The sequence below is a fragment of the Oncorhynchus clarkii genome, chromosome 25 (genome assembly GCF_045791955.1).
Source record: "Oncorhynchus clarkii lewisi isolate Uvic-CL-2024 chromosome 25, UVic_Ocla_1.0, whole genome shotgun sequence".
NCBI classification, from domain to species: Eukaryota; Metazoa; Chordata; class Actinopteri; order Salmoniformes; family Salmonidae; genus Oncorhynchus; species Oncorhynchus clarkii.
In genome coordinates, this window is record NC_092171.1 from 2,310,147 (window position 1) to 2,326,377 (window position 16,231).

General features: G+C 41.6%; 1 protein-coding gene across 2 annotated transcripts in view; it reads right to left on the reverse strand.

Moving 5' to 3' along the window:
- Positions 1–1,173: 1,173 nt before the first annotated feature.
- The window catches only part of LOC139383749 (BRISC and BRCA1 A complex member 2), a 207,483-nt gene continuing 192,425 nt past the window's right edge, over positions 1,174–16,231 (reverse strand). The window contains exons 9-13 of one of the 2 annotated variants that reach the window (XR_011628781.1): positions 9,788–9,858; positions 4,993–5,075; positions 4,714–4,867; positions 2,868–3,367; positions 1,174–1,574 (exon numbers count right to left, since the gene is read on the reverse strand). Coding sequence is in view for 1 of the 2 variants with exons in the window: in XM_071128309.1 (XP_070984410.1) it covers positions 3,304–3,367; positions 4,714–4,867; positions 4,993–5,075; positions 9,788–9,858 (372 nt within the window). In the remaining variant the exon portion in view is untranslated. Of the gene's footprint in view, positions 3,368–4,713; positions 4,868–4,992; positions 5,076–9,787; positions 9,859–16,231 lie in introns of both variants that reach the window. The other variant, XM_071128309.1, reaches the window with a different exon arrangement.

Consider the following 16,231-nt stretch of genomic DNA (forward strand, 5'->3'; position numbering starts at 1 on the left):
GTACAGGCTAACTTATATATCAGTATGATTTTCAAAATGTGGTTTGGCCTTTTGGCATATTCAGTAATACTGGTATGGCCATAATGACAACAGCCATAATGACACTACGGTGTCATTGTAATAATGCATCTATTAAGATACACAAATATGAGCTTTTGCATGACATAAATGTGCTATACATATGCTATGGATATATTTAATTAACCTAATGCGGATCATAACAGATCAGCTTCTGGTCATTCTGAAACAACCCCTTTGTCTCGAGTTCTCTCCTCTCGTCTTTAAACCTGTTATAACATGTTCATGACATGCTTATAGATGTGTAATAGATGCGTTATGATATGGAGAGGAAAAGTTAATCGTGACCAATAACTGAGGATGGATCAACAACATTGTAGTTACTCCACAATACTAACCTAAATGACAGAGCATGCATCTTGTTTGCAATAAGGCACTAAGGTAATGCTGCAAAGAATGTGGCAAAGAAATTAACTTTTTGTCCTAAATACAAAGTGTTATGTTTGGGGCAAATCCAACAGATCCCCGAGTACCACGCCTCACAATTTCAAGAATGGTGGTGGCTGCATCGTGTTATCGGTGTGCCTGTCATCGCAAAGGATTAGGGAGGTTTTTTTTAGGATAAAAAGTAACAGAATAGAACTAAGCACAGGCAAAATCCTATAGGAAAATCCGTTTCAGTCTGCTTTCCAACAGATACTGGGAGACAATTGTACCTTTCAGCAGGACAATAATCTAAAACACAAGGCCAAATGCACACTGGAGTTGCTTACCAAGATGCCAATGAATGTCCCTCAATGGCCGAGCTAAAGTTTCGACTTAAATCGCTGGCTGTTTAGCAATGATCAAGAACCAACTTGACAGAGCTTGAAGAACATTAAAAATACTAATGGGATGGTTTTTTTTTTACAATCCAGGTGTGCAAAACTCTGAGATTACCCAGAAAGAATCTTCCACTTTGACATGAGTATTTTGTGTAGATCACTGACATACAATTACAATTAAATCTATTTTAATTCCACTTTGTAAAACAACAAAATGTGATGTGTGAATACTTTCTGAAGGCACAGTACATTTAGCACAGGCCAGAATTCACAGTGCATCTCAGTGGCTTACAATCACATCAACTTTGAAAGAATGTATTTCTGGACAGTATATGATTTGAGGGTTTATTGGGAAAATGACTGATTGAGATGTTGGTGAAACAAAAATATAACAGAAAAACATAATTCAGTAAAAACTGTCATGTAGTAAGTCAAAATACGATCACAGGTTTTTACAGTATTCTCCAATGTACTAAGGAGGACTTCTCAAGGCAAGGATTAAGACAAGTGTAGAACGTAATCAGGTGGTAAGATCAAGGTTTGGCCCCACCCCACTGTTTGATATGAATGAAGATGAACCGCTGATCTTGATCTTTCCCACATTGAGCTCCAGTCAAACAGTTAAAGGGGAATAAACCCCTCTAACCCATTGTTGAATTGTCTGTCAGAGTGCTCACCTCTCTCACTCAGGGAGAGCAAGATAGCGCTAAAACTATGTTATGCAGCTCCCCACTCACTGCAGCGCTAGATAGAACTTTGTGGAATAACATAAATCTACAAAAATATTAAACTTTTGGTCACAGCGAATATACTAAATTCGGGAAGCCCAATCAATTGTGAGAAATGTCTTAAACATTTTCTGTGATCAATTTGGGTAGCAGATTCATCCTTTGACCTTTTCTGAGATCTCTGCCAAGCAAGGATGAAAGGAGCCAACCTGATCCCGCCTCCCACTTTTAACCATGCAACCCCATTGGACATCATTCCACCTGCCAATTAACATTGCCCATCTTCCATCTCTGACTGTAGGCTACATCAATTGTTGCATGGTGTGATCAGATCATTACGGCAAAATATATATACAAATATATATACTAAAATGAGAGGGAAAGACTAGTGAGTGTGCAACATAACGTCCACTTCATTGGATGACACATATGGGCTATACGGCTCATTTATGGAAGATATGTTTTATTAAATTGTAACTTCACTACAGCAGCCAGCTGACAGCGAACCTATCCATGTAAAATAATTTCCGTTGCAGATTTAATAGATAGCCTAGGTACTGATGCATGCATCTATCGAAATGTGATTTATGCTCACTTTCAAACTTTTCATTGGGGTTGATCACATATGCTATTATTATATTTATTCTTAGCCCACATTTACATTTTCTAAATCGGTAGACTATTGACAATGATTTACTAAATGATGCAAGCGATTTGCCTTGAGCGAGCAAGAGAATGTAATAATGTAGGCTCATTTTATAAAATGGAAAAGTATTCTTGCATGTTTTCAGCCTGGAAGGATTCGAGCCTGGTTAAAAAACCTTATAGCCTACTGAGCAATATATTACAAAATACACCAGCGACATCATTTAGGAGATAAAGGTTGTGAGAACAGTGTTTCTGACCAGATCAACTATTATCTTCTAATGTATTTGTGTGGCTATGCCATCTTTAGAGCACAGCATTTTCTGCTTGGTTTACAGAGCATTGAACATGAGAAATTATATAGGCTACCACCTAGGTCTGATGACGCTTCTGACGATAAAGTTAAAGGTGTGTTTTGTTCGGTTATGTGCTAAAGTCTGATGCAGGCTATTTTGAAAATTGCCAGTGTATTGGGTTTATGAGGAGTCCCCTCGTGCGTGCGTTGCTGCTTGAGCAGTAACCTTCACGAATCTTGTATGATCACCGTTAACTAAAGTTGATTATTTTCGTGTTATTCATCAAAGTTCTATCTAGCGCTGCAGTGAGTGAGCAGCTGCATAACCTGGTGACGTAGCTCTCGCTCTAGCTCTACCTCACTGAGAAAGGTGAACACTTTGACAGACAGTCCAACAATGAGTCAGAGGGGTTCCGTTATTCCCCTTCAAGGGCCCTTTTCCAGTTCTCTGACAAACACTCTGAAGATCAGAAGTGACGTCTGCTTTGAAGTTGTAACACTTTGGCTGGGCAAGCCCCACATCTGTCTGTTGATGTAACAAGTGGTTCTGACCTACTACTCCAAACCATTTTAGTAACAGCTTTTCAGTACTTTCATTCCCTCTAGTTTTAAGAAAGGAGAAAAAACAACTTAATAGAATGGAAAAACATACAGTGTAGGAAAAAGCATGAAATGCTCAACGTGGCGTTAGAGAGTACCCGTACAGTAAGCACATTATCACTATCATGCAGTCCATTCACACACAAACACACACGCACATGCTCACACACAAACACACTGCTGTACTTCAGTCCTAGAGTTTCCCAGTGGCAAAGGCCCCTTCCTGAAACTGAGGGATGAAGCTCTTGAAGTATGCTCTGTGGAGAAAGATAGACAGATAGAGAGAGCGAGAAAGTGAGCAATAAAAGTCATTTAGACAGATACAGATTCACTGGAAGTGCACCAGTACTTATCTGACCATAAAAGCAAAGCACCGGTTTGCTCTTTCAGCAATAGAATACTGACTTTCCTTGGAGACCGGCGATATAAACAAAGACAATGACATATCTATTCCATGTAACCATCAACTTTGGGACTAAACCTCTGCTTTTATAGTTAAGCATTCCTGTTCTGTGCAAAGTAAGCATGGTCAGCTGGAGATAAGCAATTAAACAACAAACAGGGTTAACTGGTTCATGTTAAAAAATAAAAAAGGTAGAGTAGGATAAAGTTGGGAGAGCCATACATTTATAAATCATATCACATCTATTTTGCATACAAATCTTCACCACGGTGTGCGTAGTGATATGCCTTTTCGATGAAAGCGATTAGGTGGTCGTACTGTTATTGTGATCGTTAGTGCGACAGGGATTTTTTTGCATTATTATCCCAGATTAGTTAGATTGAGATAAAATGTATTTGGCGAGGGAGAGCTGGTCCAAAGATGGTAGCAGGTTCAACAGCTTTACAAGTTTCTTGCTAACTAGTCGTTTACAAAGGCCTTAACAAATTAATTAAATTTTTATCATTATCATCCTGTATTATGGATAATTATACACTAAAGTGTACAAGACTTTAGGAAACAGACTGACCAGGTGAATCTAGGTAAAAGCTATGATCCCTTATTGGTGTCAATTGTTAAATCCCCTTCAATCAGTGTAGCTGAAGGGGAGGAGACAGGTTAAAGAAGGATTTTTAAGCCTTGAGACAATTGAGACATAGATTGTGTATCTTTGCCATTCAAATGGACATGGGCATGACAAAAGTTCCTTTGAACGGGGTATGGTAGTAGGTGCCAGGCACAACGGTTTGAGTGTGTCAACAACTGCAACATTGCTGGGTTTTTCACGCTCAACAGTTTCCCTTGGGTATCAAGAATGGTCCACCAACCAAAGGACATCCAGACAACTTGACACAACTGCGGAACGCGAGTCAACATGGGCCAGCATCCCTGTGGAACGCTTTTGACACCTTGTAGACGCCCCGACGAATTGCGGCTGTCCTGAGGGCAAAAGCGGGTGCAACTCAATATTAGGAAGTCGTTCCTAATGTAAAAGTGCACTCAGTGTAAGTCATTATTGTATGGTATAGCGGGTCATACTGGTCATTGTTGTCCAGTATGCTACGGGGTGAACAAAGCATCCCCTAGATACAGATCTAGGATCAGCTTCCCCTCCCTCAACCCTAACCATTAGTGGGGGGGATGCAAGACTGACTGTCTTACTTGGCTCGCTTGGCCATCTCGTTGCCGTCCCAGCGGGGGCTGTAAGGGTAGGACTTCTGCACCTGCGAGTACAGCTGCCCACTGTTGGTGAAGTGGTACACAGACTGGAAAGTCAGAGTGGGCTGGTCCCGCGGGAAGTACAGAGGGAGGTCCACTGGAGGAGGAGAGGGGAGAAGGGGAGAGACATAGGGGAGAGAAAGAGAGAGAGATAGTGAGAAAGAGGTGACGTGGGGATCAATGTAGGAAAGAAGTGTGTGTGTGTGTTTGTGTGGAACTCACCATGGACAAGGAAACAGAAGTCTTTCCACATGAGGAGAAGAGTGAGCTTGGTGAATCCCTCTGCATCGTACTCCACCACCCCCCTGCAACAAGCATGCACGCACACACACACCTTTCTTATATAGACACTGTAATGTGTCCACATGCCCCATACTAATCAAATATAATGCCACAAATGTGCTTGCTAAGAAGAAAGTAGCACTGCCTATACATGCTCCTAACTTAATGGGTAAAGCTTTTTTATTTTATTATATATATATATTTATTAACCTAAACAACTTCTCAGCAAAGCAGAGCCCTCTTCAAATGCAGGGGCTTTCCAACACTGAAGAAGGCTCTGCGTTGCTGAAACGTTGGTTAGGTTTACCCATTAAATTGGTGGGAGCAACATTCCCTGTAAATATTTTCGGTACTGAGCAAATTTCAGGTCTGCTGAGTACAAACTTGAACATGGTCAAAATTCTGTGCAACTTCCAGCACGCGTTTACTGTTTACAGCTTTAACAGTGGCCATGTATGCTACTGTGGCAATTTTATCATAATGTAGGTCTTCCAAAGTGGCCTACCATCAGAAACAACGAAGCAAATGTATTTTTAACATTTTAACATGGAAATAGCTGTTCTATCATTCAGCCTACAGTAGCAGCCAATGTGTGGTGTTAAATTTAGGCCTACATTCCCTGAGACACGCAGGGCTTGACATCAACCTGTTTATCCACTTGTCCTTCAGACAAGGAAGTGACTGAAGAATGTTGTTGTTTTGTTTGATGCAAGAAAAAACTTCACAAAATAAAAAGCATTATTATTCCCATACCATTATTACAGAGAATCAGACAAATTGTGCTACCCTCTGCCTATCGCTACTTAGCTTATTCAAGCCTGTCTCAAAATACAACGCTGCCCCTTTAAGACAAAAAAAAGCTATTTACCAGACGCGCTTTTAAAAGATGTCTAGAAATGTTTATGTTTTGTGCCCTTGTAGGAAGCAATCACTCCCCTATCGCTGACTACAAATGATCTATAACTGGGCTAATAACTCACTAACTAGCAAAGGATATTAACAAAATGTGCACACGTGGCTACATGCAGCTCTCACTTTGATCTGAAAACAAGTGCATCCGCATCTACACACGACCGATTCATGCTGTAAACACAGTCCAGTTCAAAGTAAATAGCACAGATCCATAAATGCCACAGATCCATATACGGCAATAGAGTACGGGCTGAGTTGTGCATGTCAATGCAATAGAATCATACTCCGATGTGTTCTGACTACAACAAAATCTCTTGCACAGTTCATTTTGTTTCAGTATGTTACATTGAAAGTGGCTAATATTGCGTTGATTTAACCACAATTGCCACAGTAAAGGGAAATGTTGATAGTGTTAACAGGGAAAACTCTAGAACAGTGGTCACCAACCTTTTCTGAGTCAAGATCAAATGCAAACCGATATCTACCGCTCAGATCTTTTTTTAATATGATTTAAAAAACGTAAGCCTAACCAATTAAAAACAGTACTGTAACAATGAGGTTTGTGCAGTAAGCTATAGGCCCAATACATTATCACAGCATAATGGCTGTGGTTATATGATCACACCGGTAATAGATGCGTTGTTGTATTACTTGTGAAGCACAGCTGAGTGAGCATACATTTCAATAATTTGCTTTTTATTTTACTGGGCTGATGGTGCCTGCATCTGATGATCAGTGTCAGCAGAGGGAGAGAGCAGAAGTCTGAGGGTCTGCCTCAACATCCCTCCGCTCTCCCTTTCCTCCACTGACACTGACCAAAAAGGGACACTCGTCTTCCAGCTGATGGGGAAACTCGAGTCGCACCGCATTATTTCTGAATTATTCCTTGATATTAAAATAGACCCAAGAAGTTAAAAATAACAACAACGCAAGCCTATAGATACACTTTCCTTCTCATTCATTACGGCTGCAGTGCTTGTTGTAGCGCTGAGTGGAAATAAGAAGAATGCGCGTTTTGTGGCTTATAAAAGTGTTGAATACAAAGTGTTGACAGTGCTCAGTAAGAACTTCAGCATGAACTCACTCATAAAAACAGCATCGCTTTGCTGCATTCGCTGGCAGCCTCTCTCTTGTCATGGTTTTAAACATTTTGACATCTCACAGTAACTTTCTTTTGTCTGCTACTTGACACGGTCATCTGAGCCATCCGTTTTGCCAGCGGTAGGCTTACAGCGCACTTGATTTGTTCTCTGGGCCAGCCGAGAAGGTAGGATTTGTACCTTCAGACACATGAAATGTGTGGCAACAGTTGGCTTACTCGGCGCGCAGGGCAGCTGAATCGTCAGTGGTGGAAAAAGTACACAATTGTCATATTTGAGTAAAAGTCAAAGATACCTTAATATAAACTGCCTCAAGTAAAAGTCACCCAGTAAAATACTACTTGAGTAAAAGTCTAAAAGTATTTGGTTTTAAATATATTTAAGTATCAACAGTAACAGTATAAATAATTTCAAATTCCTTAAAAAAATTAATTATAAAAAGAAACGTCCCTTTTTCAGGACCCTGTCTTTCAAAGATAAAAATCCAAATAACTTCACAGATTTTCATCGTAAAGAGTTTAAACACTGTTTCCCATGCTTGTTCAATGAACCATAAACAATTAAATGAACATGCACCTGTTAAATGGTCGTTAAGACACTAACAGCTTACAGACGGTAGGCAAATAAGGTCACAGTTATGAAAACTTAGGACACTAAAAGTGGCCTTTCTACTGACTCTGAAAAACACCAAAATAAAGATGCCCAGGGTCCCTGCTCATCGGCGTGAACGTGCCTTAGGCATGCTGCAAGGAGGCATGAGGACTGCAGATGTGGCCAGTGCAATAAATTGCAATGTCCGTACTGTGAGACGCCTAAGACAGCACAAAAGGGAGACAGGACAGACAGCTGATCGTCCTCGCAGTGGCAGACCACGTTTAACAACACCTGCACAGGATCGGTACATCTGAACATCACACCTGCGGGACAGGTTACACCAGTTACACCAGGAATGCACAACATCAGTGCTCAGACTGTCCACAATAGGCTGAGAGAGGCTGGACTGAGGAACTGTAGGCCTGTTCTAAGGCAGGTCCTCACCAGACATCACCGGCAACAACGTCGCCTATGGGCACAAACCCACCGTCGCTGGACCAGACAGGACATACAGTGAGGAGAACAAGTATTTGACACACTGCCGATTTTGCAGGTTTTCCTACTTACAAAGCATATAGAGGTCTGTAATTTTTATCATAGGTACACTTCAACTGTGAGAGACAGAATCTAAAACAAAAATCCAGAAAATCACATTGTATGATTATTAAGTAATTAATTTGCATTTTATTGCATGACATAAGTATTTGATTACCTACCAACCAGTAAGTATTCCGGCTCTCACAGACCTGTTAGTTTTTCTTTAAGAAGCTCTCCTGTTCTCCACTGTATTAACTGCACCTATTTAAACTCGTTACCTGTATAAAAGACACCTGTCCACACACTCAATCAAACAGACTCCAACCTCTCCACAAAGGCCAAGACCAGGGAGCTATGTAAGGACATCAGGGATAAAATTGTAGACCTGCTCAAGGCTGGGATGGGCTACAGGACAATAGGCAAGCAGCTTGGTGAGAAGGCAACAATTGTTGGTGCAATTATTAGAAAATGGAAGAAGTTCAAGATGACGGTCAATCATCCTCGGTCTGGGGCTCCATGCAAGATCTCACCTCGTGGGGCATCAATGATCATGAGGAAGGTGAGGGATCAGCCCAGAACTACACGGCAGGACCTGGTCAATGACCTGAAGAGAGCTGGGACCACAGTCTCAAAGAAAACCATTAGTAACACACTACGCCGTCATGGATTAAAATCCTGCAGCGCACGCAAGGTCCCCCTGCTCAAGCCAGCGCTTTTCCAGGCCCGTCTGAAGTTTGCCAATGACCATCTGGATGATCCAGATGAGGAATGGGAGAAGGTCATGTGGTCTGATGAGACAAAAATAGAGCTTTTTGGTCTAAACTCCACTCGCCGTGTTTGGAGGAAGAAGAAGGATGAGTACAACCCCAAGAACACCATCCCAACCGTGAAGCATGAAGGTGGAAACATCATTCTTTGGGGATGCTTTTCTGCAAAGGGGACAGAACGACTGCACCGTATTGAGGGGAGGATGGATGGGGCCATGTATCGCGAGATCTTGGCCAACAACCTCCTTCCCTCAGTAAGAGCATTGAAGATGGGTCGTAGCTTGGTCTTCCAGTATGACAACGACCCGAAACACACAGCCAGTGCAACTAAGGAGTGGCTCCATAAGAAGCATCTCAAGGTCCTGGAGTGGCCTAACCAGTCTCCAGACCTGAACCCAATAGAAAATCTTTGGAGGGAGCTGAAAGTCCGTATTGCCCAGCGACAGCCATGAAACCTGAAGGATCTGGAGAAGGTCTGTATGGAGGAGTGGGCCAAAATCCCTGCTGCAGTGTGTGCAAACCTGGTCAAGAACTACAGGAAACGTATGATCTCTGTAATTGCAAAAAAAGGTTTCTGTACCAAATATTAAATTCTGCTTTTCTGATGTATCAAATACTTATGTCATGCAATAAAATGCTAATTAATTACTTAAAAATCATACAAGTTGAAGTGTACCTATGATACAAATTACAGACCTCTACATGCTTTGTAAGTAGGAAAACCTGCAAAATCGGCAGTGTCTCAAATACTTGTTCTCCCCACTGTATGTGATATCTATGTTTTTTTCTCACATACATGGGCGCACACACATACCGCAGACTCACATTCCAAAGTGACTGAGAAAGGCAGCAATGTACTCTCTCCTCTTGTGGTAGCCTTGAATGACATACTGCACCTGAGGAGGGAGGGAGGGAGGGAGATAAATTAATACCTACTTGATTACCAGGCAAATACCAGCTGAAACAGAACTGTACAATACTAAAACGTAACTTTTGGGGTTGGCATCTTGAAAAGTTAAGTCAACCTAATACACAGAAAATAACATGCTTTTTATTTCACACATTTTTCCATTGTATCATTTTCTATTTAAATCACTTACTCAATTGAGTGACTTGAATTCAAATTTACCAAGGAGGACCCTGGTTGGTACATACAACCTCTCAGGAAGACGAGACCATATCATTTGAGCATCAATCAATACTCCGACATTATGCGTCAGCGTTTTTAATGAGTGCAGATATCAAAGAGCTGAGATGTCAAACTATAAAGTGTATCAGAGGATAAGTTACGCACGTTTACACTCGGGGTCAGTCGTCAACCCAGTGACCCCTTAGTGACGCTAATAAGCATGATGGCTGTGGCAGTTTTGTGACACAAACAATCAGGGATTTATATTAATATGGTCACCTCCAAAATTATTGGCACCCTTGACAAAGATGAGCAAAAAAGACCATACAAAGCAAATAACATAAGTACTGAGCTATATTTTGTATACTCAACAAAAAGTACACTAATACATTTGCTCAGAGAAAGATTTTGTTCAATAAGCAATAGTTTTTCCCTACAAAAAGATACGTGTTATTGGCACCCATGTAAACTCAGCAAAACGTCCCTTTTTCAGGACCCTGTATTTCAAAGATAATTTGTAAAAATCCAAATAACTTCACAGATCTTCATTGTAAAGGGTTTAAACACTGTTTCCCATGCTTGTTCAATGAACCATAAATAATTAATTAACATGCACCTGTGGACCGGTCGTTAAGACACTAACAGGTTACAGACGGTAGGCAATTAAGGTCACAGTGATGAAAACTTAAGACACTAAAAGAGGCCTTTCTACGGACTCTGAAAAACACCAAAAGAAAGATGCCCAGGGTCCCTGCTCATCTGCGTGAACGTGCCTTAGACATGCTGCAAGGAGGCATGAGGACTGCAGATGTGGCCAGGGCAATACATTGCAATGTACTGTGAGACGGCGCTACAGGACGGACAGCTGATCGTCCTCGCAGTGGCAGACCACATCTGCACAGGATTGGTACATCTGAACATCACACCTGCGGGACAGGTACAGGATGGCAACAACAACTGCCCGAGTTATACCAGGAACGCACAATCCCTTCATCAGTGCTCAGACTGTCCGCAATAGGCTAAGCGAGGCTGGACGGAGGACTTGTAGGCCTGATGTAAGGCAGGTCCTCACCAGACATCACCGGCAACAATGTCGCCTATGGGCACAAACCCACCGTCGCTGGACCAGACAGGACTGGAAAAAAGTGCTCTTCACTAACGATACGCAGTTTTGTCTCACCAGGGGTGATGGTTGGATTCGCGATTATCGTCAAAGGAATGAGCATCACACCGAGGCCTGTACTCTGGAGCGGGATCGATTTGGTGGTTGAGGGTCCGTCATGGTCTATTGTGGTGTGTCACAGCATCATCGGACTGAGCTTGTTGTCATTGCAGGCAATCTCAACGATGTGCGTTACAGGGAAGACATCCTCCTCCCTCATGTGGTACCCTTCCTGCAGGCTCATCCTGACATGACCCTCCAGCATGACAATGCCACCAGCCATACTGCTTGTTCTGTGCGTAATTTCCTGCAAGACAGAAATGTCAGTGTTCTGCCATGGCCAGCGAAGAGCCCGGATCTCAATCCCATTGAACACGTTTGGGACCTGTTGGATCGGAGGGTGAAGGCTAGGGCCATTCCCACCAGAAATGTCAGGAAACTTGCAGGTGCCTTGGTGGAAGAGTGGGGTAACATCTCACAGCAAGAACTGTCAAATCTGGTGCAGTTCATGAGGAGGAGACTGTTACTTTTGATTTTGACCCCCCCTTTGTTCAGGGACACATTATTCCATTTCCGTTAGTCATGTCTGTGGAACTTGTTCAGTTTGTCTCAGTTGTTGAATCTTGTGTTCATACAAATATTTACACATGTTAAGTTTGCTTAAAATAAACGCAGTTGACAGTGAGAGGACGTTTCTTTTTTTTTGCTGAGTTTATATCATGCCTGCTTTAAGTCTGGTTTTGGGGTGGGTGGGGGGGTTGATTTGGTAGGGGATCCATGTGTGTTCTGTTCTGTCTTATCTGTATAATCATAAAAAATATTGGTCCCCGTTTTCAATACTTGTGTATGTGCACCCTCACCTTGCAAAGTTAACGGCACTGAGCCTTTTTATAAAATGGTCTATGAGATTGGAGAACACATTGGGAAGAATCTCAAACCCTTCCTCCGTATAGAATCTTACCAGATCCTTGATATCCTTCGGTGCGCATATGGACTGCCCTCTTCCATTCAAACCAGGTTTTCAATGGGGTTTTTAGTCCAGAAATGGCCATGCAAAATGTTGATTCTGTGGTCAATTGACAATTTCTTTGTGGATTTTGATGTGTGCTTGGGGTCATTGTCTTGCTGGAAGAGTTCAGCCTCATGGCAGAGGCGATCACATTTTCAGCAAACATTTAATGGTACTTAGTAGATAGAGTTCATGATGCCGTTGACCTTAAGAAGGGCCCCAGGACCAGTGTAAGCAAAACAGCCACCATATTTTACAGTAGGTATGGAGTTATTTTCTGCATTTGCATCCTCCTTTCAACGCCTAACTCACCGTGGTATACGTGGCCAAAGACCTCTATTTTTGTCTCATCTAATCATAGCACCCGATTCCAATCCAAGTGCCAATACCGTTTAGCAAACTCCAGGCATTTACATTTGTTGGCTGCTCACAATAAAAGCTTTTTTCTGTCAACCCTTCCAACGAACCTATTGGCATAGAGGTTAGCGTCTAATTGTAGATTTGGAGAGCCCAAGATTCGACCAAGTTCTGTAATTCTCCAACTGTGGCCCCTTGGAATTTTCTTTGCCTTCCCGAACCATCTTCCTCACTGTACGTGGGGACAAGATACACTTGAGTAGTTTATATAGGATGGCTTCTGTCAAACTATCAAAAAAATTGTGTGATTTATGAGGGGGGCGAGACTTACGCCTAGGATTTGAATATCACACCCATGTGATTTCACACCAGGATGTGAGTATCACACCCACTGTTCTGAGTAGCTGGGGCTTCACACTAGGATGTAAATATCACACCCACTGTTCTGAGTGACTTTGTAGGTACTTACAGTTCAAAACATGTTGCATGTCCAAGACTCACAGTTGAAGACACCTTCCTGAGTTATTGGAGTGATTATGGCTTGTTTTTAAGCCTAAAACTAAAAAAACATACTATTTCCTGTGATGATACTTAACCTCTAAAAGTCTAAGCCTTTCGGGAGGGGGTTCTACTAGTCTAACATATGGATCACTTAGCTATTTGATTTAGAATTTTAGGACCCCTGTATGTATCAACAAAAACAATATGTAAAAACGATTTGATAAAATATGGCCTTTACTACTTATAGCAAAAATATTTGGCCTTTACTACTTATAGCCCATAGAAATGTATTGAATAACACATTCATAAATGTAAAACAGACAGTCAAAAGATAAATCCTAAGGAATAAGGTTTTGAAGTGTCTGTCCTATATCTAGGCAATATATGAAAGCCCAGGAAATATTGTTGTTTCTTGGACACATATTTAACCTCCATTATTATTGGCACAAAACTACCTTCATACTTCCATTCATTTTTTAAACTGGTACCGGGTTACCTTCATACGAATCCTGAGCCATTAATGGGGGTCGTAGAGCAGAACGGAGAACACCATTGTGTTCGTGAGAATCTCATCTTTCCATAGAGTTATATTAGTAGGCCAAACGGTTCGGATGCTCACATCGGTGGTACTGACTTTAGACGAGTCCCTTGGGGCTTGTGGGGGATCAAAGAGCGAAACAGAGAACACCCTCGTGTTCGTGAGTGTCTCATCTTTCCAGAGTGGTCATTTTCGTGAGAAGACCGATTTTCAGGATGTCTCATGGTCTGACAAACACCACTGTAGCCCATGCAACAACAAAAAAAGATTTCTCTAGGTGCCACTGACAGATTTTGAAGGGGATTTTTAAAAATTATGTTACTTAGATTGACAGGCGCATCAATTGTAATCTTAAGGATTACATTTATTTCCACATGCAGTGTCTGCATCACTGTGTGTGTGGACCTGGTGTGAGAGGCTTGTTGTGATCCTGTGGGTAGTGTATTGGGCTATATGTAAGACAAAATACTTTTGATCAAGTAGAGTCCTTGGTCAAATGTGGGACAAAATGTGTTTTGCTCTTGATCAGGGGTAATGTATTAGGCTATTTGGTGACCCAAAGGTCTATTGTGACTTTGATCAAGTTTGTGGGGTGGAGAGAAGGGCGGTTTTGCATGTGGAAACTGTTTTGAGTGGGATGTGTGTTTTGGGGGTCCGGGTTGAAATCCAACATTGTAATCAAACTGGTGTGAGGTAGGTTTAAGCTTCGTTGAGCATTCACACCAGGCCCAGTGGGGTATCAACAAGCAGTTGTTTGGACTTTCAATTTCAATTTTTTTTTTACAATTATGTGGAACATTTTCACAACTCTTAGCACACAAATCTAATCAGATCATCAAAATGGCTCATGTATCAAAACTTTAACCACATTTCAATTGACTTAAGTACCTCAAACATTGTGACACTGTAGATGAGTTTTATGATATGGAAATGTGAAGTTCACATTTGGATTCACGGAATACAGGAGGGTAAAATCTGCATAAACATTGTTGATTCGCTGTCCCCCCAAGACAAGACGGCCCCTCTCTATACCTTTTGTAATTGGGGGGTGGTTTGTCTGGACTTGTAACTGTAGCCTGGTTTTGAGCAGAGTGAATATGTATCCAAATTGAAAGAGTGATTTGGTGCGGTGAACAAGTGATTTTTTTTTTTGTTGTACTCATTCGAAAATGTGCTTAGAGATTTGAAACATGAGCCACTTCGATGATCTGATTTGATTTATGTGCTTAGAGTTGTGAAAATGTTCCACTAAAGCGATTTAATTAAAAAAAAAATAAAGTCTAACTTCCAAGGCTCAGTACTTCCAAGGCTCAGTGAAGTCCAGGCAACTGCTTATTGATTCTCCACTGGGCCAGATTTGAATGCACTGGAAGGCCCAAGCCTACCCCCAACCAGTTTTTTAGGCATGCAAACAAGGCATTACCACTCCAAAAAGTCAGGAAAGTGTCTCCAACTGTGAATCTTGGACATGTACCTTTTCCAAACAGAATTAAATTAACCCTGCATATTTTAAATTCACAACTCATGTTATTAATAAAACAACTATTTGAAGCAACTAAGCCATTTTAGAGTTGAACTGTCCAGACCCACATCACCAGCCCCTGCCGCACTAATAAACACAAACCCCTCTCCTGACGAGCCCATCACAACTCCAAGCATTCTCACTGGTTAAGGAAATTGGACAATGGGGTATAGTTGTCATGCTCAAACATGGAACCTCCATTCTAACTAAACCATCACATCAATCCCCACATCACCATAGGCCCCAATACAATAGCCCCTTGATCAACACAGTCTCTGTCACCCCACCAACACCTTTCACAACATGTCTGCACAGACACTAGGACCCTTCTTCACATTCACAATACTGTAATCCGATCAGTGGGGTGTGTTTACATAAAACACACGGTAAAAATAAATAACAAGGGTGTCATTCACATCCTGATGTGAAAGCACTGGCCACTCAGAACAATGGAGGGGATATTTAGGTGCCTTATTGCTATTATAGACGGGTTACCGCGTTGCGTCCTGGGTAAAGAACAGCCCTTAGCCGTGGTATATTGGCCATATATCACAATCCCTGAGGTGCCCTATTGCTATTATAAACTAGTTACCAATATAATTAGAGAAGTAAAAATAAATGTTTTGTCATGCCCGTGGAATACGGTCTGATATACCACGGCTGTCAGCCAATCAGCATTTAGGGCTCGAACCACCCAGTTTATAATTACATACAGCACGTGGATGTGATATTTACATCCTGGGTGAGATATTAAAATCTTAGGCGGAAGTCCCGCCTCCTCATAAGTCACAAGATTTGATTGATTGACATAAGCCGTCCTATATAAACTACTCACTTGCGTCATCTACCAGGCAAGTTTATCACTGTTCCAGTGGTTTTAAACTTTTAAATTATTGCCCTAATAGTGGTAAGTGGCATATTATGGAAGCAATTTTTTGTACCCATTGCCTGATTTATGAAGGTCAACAACCATTTGTCTCTTTTCATTTGAGAGTTCTTTGTCTTTCCCCACGGTGATGGATCGCAAATGGATTTTCCATGTTTATACCCA